The sequence below is a fragment of the Mesoplodon bidens genome (genome assembly GCF_964165515.1).
Source record: "Mesoplodon bidens genome assembly, chromosome: 3".
Lineage (NCBI taxonomy): Eukaryota > Metazoa > Chordata > Mammalia > Artiodactyla > Ziphiidae > Mesoplodon > Mesoplodon bidens.
The window spans coordinates 25,811,401-25,823,961 of NC_138178.1; the positions used below are offsets into that span (position 1 = coordinate 25,811,401).

General features: G+C 41.3%; 1 protein-coding gene across 1 annotated transcript; it reads left to right on the top strand.

The window, feature by feature from the left end:
- Positions 1-790: 790 nt before the first annotated feature.
- TUBAL3 (tubulin alpha like 3) lies at positions 791-9,886 on the top strand (the record flags this gene model as incomplete). Its single annotated transcript, XM_081229168.1, has 3 exons — positions 791-1,088; positions 7,385-7,533; positions 8,942-9,886. The coding sequence occupies exons 1-3, from the start codon at positions 995-997 to the stop codon at positions 9,884-9,886; spliced, it is 1,188 nt and encodes a 395-aa protein (XP_081085294.1). The 5' UTR covers positions 791-994.
- Between the last annotated feature and the right edge of the window lie 2,675 nt (positions 9,887-12,561).

Sequence of the window (12,561 nt, forward strand, 5' to 3'; positions counted from 1 at the left end):
TTTCATAGCATGACATTGTATCAATGTACTTTCCTTTAAATGCCCAACAATAGGTAGATGGTTAAGTAGATTGGTTCTTGGTTTTTACTCTTATAAATAATGATACTGTGAATGCCATTGTGCCTAAATCTTTGCATTTTAGATCATTTCTTTCTTTTGTAATTCATTTGTTTATGTCATTTTCCTGTTTATCTAATAGATGTCTCAAGTATTTTTAATTGATGTATATAAAATTGCCTTATGTATAGCTCATATATGAAGGGCTATACATAAATCCTTTTTTATATACATCAGTATTTTTGTTTGTTTATTATAGTATGGAGTTTTTACATTTTGGGGTTATTAAATCTATAGCATGTTTCCTTGGTAAATTTTGCACCACTTTTAAGCTTAGAACATCCTTCCTTATTTAGAGCACATATGAACAGTAAATGTAAAATCTCAAGATATGAGATTTACTGCAGTGGGTTTTAACATATAACAGGCTGTACATTGATTTTGGTTTTATTCCTTTCCAATAACTAATTTTTTTTCCAGGTGAGAAAGCTTGATTTTATTCATATATGATATGTCTTAACTCATTCTTAGCCCGTTACACAATAGGTGCTTAATTTATGTTGTTTGAACTGGAGCCCTTGGTTTAATTGTTCCTGAAGCTTACCTGTACTACCTTGGTTTTTGGTTTCCATGAGACAGTTTTCATTAGCTTTATCACAAAGTTCTCTTGCTGGCATACGCTAGCCTGCTTTCTCTCAGCCCTGAGTGGACCTACTGAGTGATGGAGCTCGTGTTATCGTGTTAGGAAGATGCACAGCTGTAACTTAAACACTACGGCTCATTTCAGAGGGAGTGCCTGTCTGTCCACATCGGCCAAGCTGGCGTCCAGATTGGGGATGCCTGTTGGGAGCTCTACTGCCTGGAACACGGAATCCAGCCACATGGCGTTGTTCTTGACGGCAGGCAGGATCTGCAGGCACGTGCCAAAACGGAGCCTATGGGTGCATCTTTCGATTCCTTCTTTTGTGAGACCAGAGCTGGGAAGCACGTGCCCAGAGCACTCTTCATGGACCTGGAGCCAACTATTGTAGGTAATGTACATTTTACGTTCTAGTGTACTTAACCGGGTCCACAACCCAAACAAGCAAGTATCAGTGGGTCAGATCATCAGATTATATGAATCTATCTGAATGGGATCATATGGCTCTTTTCCAAATTTAGAGTATCTCTCAGTGGACACTTGGGGTGATCAGCATGACAAACAAACCCAAAGGGAAAACTAGCTTAGCCTTCTTTTTCTGTGTGATGAAAAGAATGAAAACCTTGTTAGTTTTTCCACACAATCTACTGTAACAGAACATTAAATCTTTTCCTGGGTTTGAAAGCCAGTTGCTAGAAGCTTCTGACAAAGAATCTGAAATTTGGCATTACCTGCTTTTAGAGAATAGAATAGTTGAACATGATTCCAAAGAAGGAAGGAGCTAAATAACTCATCTAATTGTGGGGAAATGATGATTAATGATTATAAGATGATTACTTATGATTATTAACAGCAGATGTTGTAGTATCTCATGCAAAAACACTTGAAATGGAGCTGGCGAAATGCTGGGGAGAGAAAGGGTCTTGCTGACTTCAGAGAAAACTACAGAGGAGGGTGGGTTTGGGTTTGGTACTCTATATCAATTATTTTCTGCTGTGTAATAAATTGCCTCCAAACTTAGTAGTTTAAAACACCAACGACCATTACTTTGTCCATGAATCTGCAGTTTGGACAGGGCTCAGAGGACAGCTCCTCTCTGGTCCATATGGTCTCAGGAAGGTAGACTCAATTGGGAGCCGGAAGATTCACTTTGAAAGTGGCTCACTCACTTGGCTGGTGATTTGGTGCTGGCTGTTGGCTGAGAGCTAAGCCAGGGCTGTGGGGTCTCTGTGGGCTGCTTGGGCGTCCTTGTGGCATGGCAGCTGGGTTCCAAGAACAAGCATCCCACGAGAACAAGGCAGAAGTCCATGGCATTTTTATAACCTGGCCTCAGAAGTCACATTGTGTCACTTCAGCTGTCCTCCATGGGTTGAAGCGGTTACAAAGATCCATCCTGGGAAGGGATATAGACCTCACCTCTTGATACAGAAGTAGTGAGGTTCTAGAAGCACAAGTGAGATAGGAAATATCATTACAGTCATCTTTGGAAAATACAATCTGGATTGGAGTTCATGTCCTCATCAGAACAAAGTCAGAATCAAGTAACAAACTGATGGAGAAAGTACGTTGATGTCAATGTGAGGGAAATGATAGAAAGGGTTTTTTTAATTAATAGGTGGAAGTTAAGAAATGACAAGGCCAAGATGTGTACTGATTCAGTATTACTCTGCTAAATGTTGTGAAAGAATTAAAAATAAGGAGCTACTGATGGTTTCAAGAACAGGCAAGACTAGTATGGAACCTGAGAGAGGCAATCACCTCATATTCTGACTTGAGTTATAAGTGCCCTAAGAGAATATCTGAATTATTGTTTCAAACTAATGGGAGCTTGCACCTGTGAGCTTTAGTTGGAGTCTGGTGTGCCATGATCCTGGGCAGGGTAGAATACGTCCCCAGAGGACCTTGGTAAATGTAGCTGAAGGAGCAACGTGAGAGGCCACATCCTAGCATTATGAATATTGTAGCAGATATTTTAACTTGTGCTAATCCAAAGACCTAGGCAAATAGGAAAACCCAGGATCAGAAGCTAAGCAAGCTGGAGGAGAGACAGTCAGCAGGCAAAGACCAGAAGAAATCCCCCAATCCTCTAGAGCTCAGCCTGGAGGGAGGGCAATTTTGAGGATCTTGAGCTGGTCCAAACAAAGCACCATAAACTCCAGGGTTTAGAGAGGAGGCACTGATTTTCCTTGTTTTATTCAACATATAAAAGTGCCTCGGGCTTCCCTGGTGGCGCAGTGGTTGAGAATCTGCCTGCTAATGCAGGGGACACAGGTTTGAGCCCTGGTATGGGAAGATCCCACATGCTGCGGAGCAACTGGGCCTGTGAGCCACAACTACTGAGCCTGCGCATCTGGAGCCTGTGCTCTGCAACAAGAGAGGCTGCAATAGTGAGAGGCCCACGCACCGCGATGAAGAGTGGCCTCCGCTTGCCACAACTAGAGAAAGCCCTCACACAGAAATGAAGACCCAACACAGACAAGAATAAATAAATAAATAAATAAATAAATAAATAAATAAATAAATAAATAAGTGCCTCATATGGCTAGACACTATCTTGACATTGGAGAGATATATAGTATCAGTCTTCCTGGAGCTTACATTCTAGTGGGGTGCAGACCTATAAAAGCCAAATAGTGTGTCTGGTGGCGATTGGAGCATGGGGAAAAACAAAGCAGGGCCATAGGGGAAGGGAATATTGCATGTGGGCTGAGGGGGCTGTTTTTCAAAAGGAACGTCAAGGAAAGCTTTACTGAGGAGGTGGTGTGTAGGGATCTGAAGGAAGTGAGGCCTGAGCTTTACCTCTATGGAAAAGATCAGAAAAGACCTTATGGACCAAGTGATAGTTCCTCTGAGTCTGGAAGACTGGGCAGGAGGATTTTAATAGTTCACAGGTGAGAGAGAATGGAAACCATGAGCAAAGACACATCCAGACACCTGTGAGTGTTGTTTCAGCTTGAAAATGAGGAGGACTTTGATATAGGGGAGTCCTAGAAGGCTTAACCTGGAATGGAGGTAAGGAAGCCAAGGAACCATCAAATAATAATCATGTTTAAAAACCACCAAAGTCCCTGTGGATGCTGGTTAAGGATGCTGGGCCAGGTCTCTGAGCAGGGTGGAAACATGGCAGAAATTTGTGTACTTGTGAATGGTGGTGCTATATCACTAATCTCCCAGAAAGTGGATTTTACTGAAAGAATTTATGGAACTAACCACCCTCAAGAACTCAATTGGACATTGTCTTGAAGAAGCAGGCTTCCATAGATTCCTTACTTAAACTGAACTCAGCCTTATTGCTTCAGGTGAGAAGGAAGTAGTCTACCTGGAATTATATGCCCACTTGTTCATAAATATATCTTTAAAACATCCCAACTTTGGTGGTTGTTTTTTGGTGTGCATATGTTAGTTAAAAGTAATTTCAACTCAGTTTTATTAAATTTAAACATGTAGGGGTGTACCAAATTGTGGTCATATACATGGTCATACACAGGAGAACAAGGTGTACTGAGGGGACCACCTTGCTCTTAGAAAATGAGTGCTTTTCCTCTTAGGCAGGAGCTTCTAGGTATCTGATGCCAAGGCCATTGGGGTACATCTGCATAAATACATGACATGAAGCCATTATCATTATTATTTATAATTGTTATATAGGCCATGCATCATACTCTGTGGTCTTTAATCCTCATGATAACTCACTGGGGTAAGTCTTGCTATCATCCTCATTTGTGAGAGGATATAACTGGGGCTTAGAGACACTAAGTAACTGCTCTATAGCTAAGTGAGGAAGGCCAGCCATGCACCCAGGAAATTGATTCTTGAGCACATGCTCTGAACTGCTATGCAATGCATATCCTGCCCCCTGTAACCAGGGCAACATTCTCAGAGCCTCCCTAGCCCTCAAATGCCCCTGTGTCTATCTTCAGGAATCACGCTGTTTGGATAATTCTAAGGTAGGATAGTGTGACCTGGGCCTTGCACATACTGTGGTTTGATGTTTTCTTGTTTTAAAAGGGAATGAAACCAGCAAGGGTTGTGCTTGGTTGTATAGAATACTGACATCTTCACGCTATTTCACTGCTTCAGGCATTTGTGTTAACTGCACCGAGTGGTGTGGGCATTTGAGTTTGCATGCTTCTTTGTGAAAGCCTCTCTCTCTCTCTCTCTTTTTTTTTTAACATCTTTATTGGAGTATAATTGCTTTACAATGGTGTGTTAGTTTCTGCTTTATAAAAAAGTGAATCAGCTATACATATACATATATCGCCATATCTCCTCCCTCTTGCGTCTCCCACCCTCCCTATCCTACCCCTCTAGGTAGTCACAAAGCACCGAGCTGATCTCCCTGTGCTATGAGTCTGCTTCTCACTAGCTATCTATTTTACATTTGGTAGTGTATATATGTCCATACCACTCTCTCACTTTGTCCCAGCTTACCCTTCCCCCTCCTCATGTCAAGTCCATTCTCTACATCTGCATCTTTATTCCTATCCTGCTCCTAGGTTCTTCAGAACCATGTTTTTTTCTGTTTTTTTTTTTTTTTTAGGCTCCATATATATGTGTTAGCGTACGGTATTTGTTTTTCTCTTTCTGACTTACTTCACTCTGTATGACAGACTCTAGGTCCATCCACCTCACTACAAATAACTCAATTTTGTTTCTTTTTATGGCTGAGTAATATTCCATTGTATATATGTGCCACATCTTCTTTATCCATTCATCTGTCAATGCACACTTAGGTTGTTTCCACGTCCTGGCTATTGTAAATAGAGCTGCAATGAACATTGTGGTCCATGACTCTTTTTGAATTATGGTTTTCTCAGGGTATATGACCAGTAGTGGGATTGCTGGGTCATATGGTAGTTCTATTTTAGTTTTTTAAGGAACCTCCATACCGTTCTCCATAGTGGCTGTATCAATTTACATTCCCACCAACAGTGCAAGAGGCTTCCCTTTTCTCCACACCCTCTCCAGCATTTATTGTTTGTAGATTTTTTGATGATGGCCATTCTGACTGGTGTGAGGTGATACTTCATTGTAGTTTTGATTTGCATTTCTCTAATGATTAGTGATGTTGAGCATCCTTTCATATGTTTGTTGGCAATCTGTATATCTTCTTTGGAGAAATGTCTATTTAGGTCTTCTGCTCATTTTTTGGATTGGGTTGTTTGTTTTTTTGATATTGAGCTGCATGAGCTGCTTGTAAATTTTGGAGATTAATCCTTTGTCAATTGCTTCATTTGCAAATATTTTCTCCCATTCTGAGGGTTGTCTTTTCATCTTGTTTATGTTTTCCTTTGCTGTGCAAAAGCTTTTAAGTTTCATTAGGTCCCATTTGTTTATTTTTGTTTTTATTTCCATTTCTCTAGGAGGTGGGTCAAAAAGGATCGTGCTGTGATTTATGTCGTAGAGTGTTCTTCCTATGTTTTCCTCTAAGAGTTTTATAGGGTCTGGCCTTACATTTAGGTCTTTAATCCATTTTGAGTTTATTTTTGTGTATGGTGTTAGGGAGTATTCTAATTTCATTCTTTTACATGTAGCAGTCCAGTTTTCCCAGCACCACTTACTGAAGAGGCTGTCTTTTCTCCGTTGTATATTCTTGCCTCCTTTATCAAAAATAAGGTGACCAAATGTGTGTAGGTTTATCTCTGGGCTTTCTATCCTGTTCCATTGATCTATATTTCTGTTTTTGTGCGAGTACCATACCATCTTGATTACTGTAGCTTTGTAGTATAGTCTGAAGTCCAGGAACCTGATTCCTCCAGCTCCATTTTTCTCGTGAAAGCCTCTTTTGAAGCATATAACTAATCATTTAGATTGGTATGCTTTTCCAGCACACAGCTGGCTCTTTATCTTAAAATGCAAAAGTACCATGCATGTGTGGTGGGTTGAATGTTGTCCCCCCAAAACTCTGCATCCACCTAGAACCCCAGAATATGAGTTTATTTGGAACTGGGGTCTTTGCAGATGTACATAGTTAAGATGAGGTCATACCTGATTAGGGAGGCCCTATGTCCAATGATCTGGTTGGATATATGGATGATATATGGCCCATATAACAATTATAAATAATAATGATAAAATTGGCTTGATGACATGTATTTATGCAGATGTACCCCAATGGCCTTGGCATCAGATACCTAGAAGCTCCTGCCTAAGAGGGAAAGTACTCATTTTCTAAGAGCAGGGTGGTCCCCTCAGTACACCTTATGAGAAGAGAGAACACACGGACAGGAAAAGGGGGCATTGTGATGGGGGCAGAGATGATGTGATGTAGCTGCCGGCCAAGAACTCCAAGAACTGTATGCAGTCACCAGAAGCTGGAAGAGAAGCATGTGGCAGTTTCTCCTCCAAAGCCTCCAGAAGGAACCAACCCTGCCGACATCTGGACATTGAACTTATGGCCTCCTGAACTATGAGGCAATAAATCTCCCTTGTTTTAAGCCACCAAGTTTGTTGTACTTTGTTACAGTAGCCCTGAGAAACTAATAAAGGGTATATGATGGAAAAGTGTGCTTTCAATTTATATGGGGATAATTATACCTTCTCCTCGATTAAGAAAGGCCAGTTGGGCAGTTTAAATCCATTTCTTTATAGGACATTAGCAGAGAGAAAGCGGGTCAGGGTACAGGGCTGTGAAAGAGTTAGGGGTGGGATGGAGTAGACTGCACTGACCTCCTTTCCTCTTGGCAGACGAGATCCGTGTAGGCAGGTACCGCTCACTCTTCCACCCGGAGCAGCTCGTCAGCGGAAAGGAGGATGCTGCAAGTAACTACGCCCGTGGTCGCTACTCTGTGGGGCCGGAGATCCTCGATCTGGTGCTGGAGAGTCTCCGAAAGCTGGCAAGTGGCTCCTCTCTCCTTCCACAGGCAGTGCCTGTGTGCCTGTGACCCTGCAGGACCCGCCCAAGCAGCACTTTCTACCTACGCCTCCATCACCACCCAACCTCTCCCCTGGGAGCCTCCTGTGCATGCTCAAAGCTGGGCTGGTCCTGATGTGGGCACTGACTGCCTTCCTTACTAGGCAGGGGAAAGAAGCCTTTGCACTTACTATACAGCCCCCGTCGACTATTTTGTTTTTCTTTTTATATTTATGAGGAAATGTTTTATTTTATTTCCCCCCATTTTATTGAGGTATAATTGACCTATAACACTGTGTAAAGTTAAGGTGTACGTCATGGTGATTTGACACAGGAATATATTGCCAAATGACCACCACAATTAGGTTAGTTAATACATCCATCCCTCACATAATTACCTTTTTGTGTGTGTGGAGACAACAACATTTAAGACCTGTTCTCTTAGCAGCTTTCAAGTTTACAACACAGTGCTGTTAACTACAGTCACCATGCCGTACAATAGATCCCAATAACTTAATCATCTTATAACTGGAAGTTTATACGCTTTGAGCAGCATCTCCCCACCGACCCCAGTTCCTCACAACTACTATTCTACTCTCTGTTTCTATGAGTTTGGCTTTTTTCGATTCCACATATAAGTGAGATGATGCAGTACTTTTCTTTCTCTGTCTGACTTATTGCACTTTGCTTAATTGCCCACAAGGTCCATCCACATTGTCATAAACAGCAGGATTTCCTTCTTGTTAATGACTAGCCCCCATCTACTCTTGCTTCTGCTGACTCATGGCATATCTTTTTATCAGAGACTTCCAAAGAACTCTAAAACTTGTCATTTTCCAATAGTTACTAAGATCTGTAAAGTTAACAGGAGGCACATCCCACCTGGAGATCAGTTACTCTTTACTGACAGTTAATTCTTCCCTAAGGACCTGTGTCTGGAGAATCCTTTGTCTAGTAAAAATTTTGATGTTTGACCTAATCATTAGGGAATACAGTACCTTTTACACCAGCACAGTAGACTGGGTATAAAAATGAAAGGTACTTCATCTACTGGCGGAGGGGGATTATATGACTTCAATATTTTGCTTGTCATTTTCTTTCTTATTGATAAAGACCTTACTTTAGATCACATACAGATAAATTCATCAAGTGTAGCAAAAGACAGTTGAATATTTATGTTTTGCTTACAGTAAAACTCTAAGCACTTCTCCTACTCCAGAAGTAACTTCTCAAGTATGTTTCAAAGTAAATATGTTTGTGATGAGTTAATGATGGTAAACCAGTTCTTTCTGAAAGTTTCTGTTTGTTTTGGGGTACTAGTTGTGTCCCACGGTTACCACTGCTTCTGGGTTTATTTGGCTGAATTCTTACGTCCCATTTACTTTCCCCAGGCGGAACAGTGCAGTGATCTTCAGGGATTTTTGATTTTCCGAAGCTTTGGAGGAGGCACTGGATCAGGATTTACGTCTCTCTTAATGGAGCAGCTCTCCATAGACTACAGCACGAAGGCTAAACTGGAGTTCTCTGTCTACCCAGCCCCCCGGATCTCCACGGCTATAGTGGAGCCTTACAACACCATCCTCACCACCCATTCCACTATAGAGCATGTGGACTGTACCTTCCTGGTGGACAACGAGGCCATCTATGACATATGCCATCGCAAACTTGACGTTGAACACCCCTCTTATGCCAGCATCAACAGGCTGCTGAGTCAGGCAGTATCTTCCATCACCACTTCCCTCCGGTTTGAGGGGGCCCTGAACGTGGACCTGATTGAATTCCAGACCAACCTCGTACCTTACCCTAGAATACACTTCCCCATGACCAGCTTTGCCCCCATCATCTCTGTTGACAACGCCCATCACGAGGAGCCCTCTGTGTCAGACATCACAGCTGCTTGCTTCGAGCCCTCCAACCAGCTGGTCAAGTGTGACTCTCGCCTGGGGAAGTACGTGGCCTGCTGCCTGCTCTACAGAGGGGATGTGGTCCCCAAGGACGTGAACATGGCAATTGCAGCCATGAAGACAAGGAACTCTGTCCAGTTTGTAGATTGGTGTCCAACTGGATTCAAGGTGGGCATCAATGGTCATCCCCCCCGGGCAGTGCCGGGAGGGGACCTGGCCGAGGTCCAGCGGGCTGTCTGTATGTTGAGCAACAACACGGCGGTCGTGGAGGCCTGGGCCCGCCTGGAACACAAGTTCGACCTCATGTATGCCAAGAAGGCGTTTCTGCACTGGTACATTAGGGAAGGCATGGAGGAAGGCGAGTTTGTAAAAGCCAGGGAAGACTTGGCAGTCTTGGAGAAGGATTACGAGGAAGTGGGGCGAAGTTTCTGATGCAGATCTGACTGGTGACAATGAATGCTAAGCTGAAGTGTTACACTTTACACTTAAAGGCTAGAGTTCCCTTGATGATCAGAAAAAGGAAATTAAGTCAAGCGAGACCCCGAGTTCCAATCAAATGGGTCAATATTAATAAATGAGCCCACATTTCCTTGTCTGTTAGTGTCACTCAGCACTGCTCCCTGTGAAACTTCTAAGATTTGGAGTCCTTTGAATTTCTGGGGCTCATCTTTTTTTTTTTTTTTGGTCAGAATGGAAACCTGACTTTATTCTTTGCTTTTTCAACCAAGTGACTGTGAAACCCTAAAGTGAATGCTTTCCCTTTCCTGTTCCTGAGGTGGAAAATAGCATGTAATGATTATTAATGTTATTTCCCCACATATATATTTTGTACATTGATTAAATAATGAATATTTTCAATATGAGTCTTTTCCTTCTTCCAAGGCCTTAAGGTCTCAGTTTGCTTTTTATATAGACAAACAAATAAACAAACAACAAGAATATTCTTGGGGTTTTCAGAAGTTTGAATCTGTGTGTCCTGCAGGTCAGAAGGTGAAAGATATTTCTTTCAGCTCCTCTGTCCTTGAGGACGTGTTCTGGAAGCATGGCCAGCAGAACCCTGCATGGGAGCCATTTAAGACATTGAGAAAAATTGCAGATTCTTGAGCTTCATTATGGACTTGCTAAATGAGAAGCCCTGGGAATTGGAGGGAGGGTCATCTGAGGATTAAGTTCAAAAACCACTTCATGGAATTAACTTTGGGTATTAAACTGACTCATGTTCAAACAGGTGATAATTTAAAATGGACGAAACAGCTATAAATGCACTAAAACGACTAGCTAGATTCTAAAGATCCATGATGTTTAGTCTACTAGTTGGAAGTAAGATAAGACACTGCAGAGGTGCTCGCTTGGGCTTAGGTGTTGCTCTCGAGCTGATTGTAGGTAGGTTTCACGTGCCTTATTCATCTACAGGGCTGACCTTTCAGCCTGGGCCCTCCAGTTATGCTCTCTTGGTCTCCACGTGGTCAGTGCTTTTGGTCCGGCTGGACAACTGAAGGTAACAGGCTCTAAAGCCTTGGCTGGAGGCCTAACGTTGTGGTTCTTGTTGTGAGATTTATCAAAGTGCAGTGCTACCACCTTTTTGCGTGTGCCACCGGGACCCGAGAACTGCCGCTCCATCTTTAACACTTTCCTGGTAGATGCTTTTACGAACCAAAATCACTGCGCTGAGATGTGGCCTTTAAGAGATTCATTCCAACAATGTACCACTTTGCTTATTTTCAACGCACACTGCCGTCACCACGGAGGCTAATGACTGCAGTTTGGTGGAAGTATTGTTTAAACTCTCTTCACCGTGTTCGCACGCATTCCGTTCAAGCTAGACGGCTCACCCCTTCCCAGCACGTTTCTTTTTCCTTTTTTTCCTCTCTCCTCTGCCTCTGCTCCTTCTCACTACTTTCTCTCTTCTTTCCTTCTGTGACCGTTGGCTGTAATTCCGACTTCAAACCCAGATCAGATGTCACCTGTTGCCTGTGGCCTCTTGGGAATATAGGGAGAATGGAGATACACTATGAGGTTTCTCACTATATTGAAAATACTGTAGTAAATTCTCATTGATGAAATATATTTTTTCATGTGACTATCCTACATAGTAGTCTGAACGTTTAGTAGGCTTTTACTAAGAAAAAATGTTTTTATGTACATGTGTTATTCCTCTATTTGGACACTGGAGGGCGCCAGTGAAATGCTTAAATAATTGCTGTTCGTATTTTTTTTTAGTGTTCTGGAGGGCATTTGAGTGTGTGTGTGTGTGTGTGTGTGTGTGTGTGTGGGCGTGCGCACATGTGTGAAAAGACATTTAGAAAATTCAGAAAAGAACATTTAGAAGTTTCCTTTTGTTTTTAAAAATTAATAAACTACTAAAATTAAGATTAAAATCCTAAACATTTCTTACATTTTTAAGTTCAGCTTGTAAATCTTATTATTTCTAAGTTTAGCAAAGTTAAATAATCACTTTTAAAGGGAACAAGTTTGAATTTTTGGTGCCCTTTGCAATCTTAGATAAATGCTCAAATATTTTAGGTTGTATTTACAAATTTATTTTATTTTAAGACTTTTAATTGTCTGACAAACTTTCCCAAGTACTCTAATTCTTTTAGAATTTGAAAAAGAATAGATACATGTATATGTATAACTGAATCACTTTGCTGTACACCTGAAACTATCACAACATTGTTAATCAACTATACTCCAGTATAAAATAAAAAGTTAAAAAAATCTAATTCTTTTAAAATCGAACAAAGGAAACTATAAATATGGTGATTCGTATTCCTATATGTTCCAGACTGTCTATAAACTAGTAAGATTTTTATTTAAGATCACAGGTGTAAATTATTTACTCAATTGACATATTTAACATTGGAATTATAAGGCTGACTATGATTCTTTTAGGCCACATACTCTTAAATATTATACATACTGCACTTTATTTTATCTTATTTATTTATTTATTTTATTTATTTATTTTTATTTTTTATTTTTTTATTTTTTTATTTTTTGCTTTATAACAAATTAAATCAGTTATACATATACATATGTTCCCATATCCCCTCCCTTTTGCGTCTCCCTCCCACCCTCCCTATCCCACCCCTCCAGGCGGTCACAAA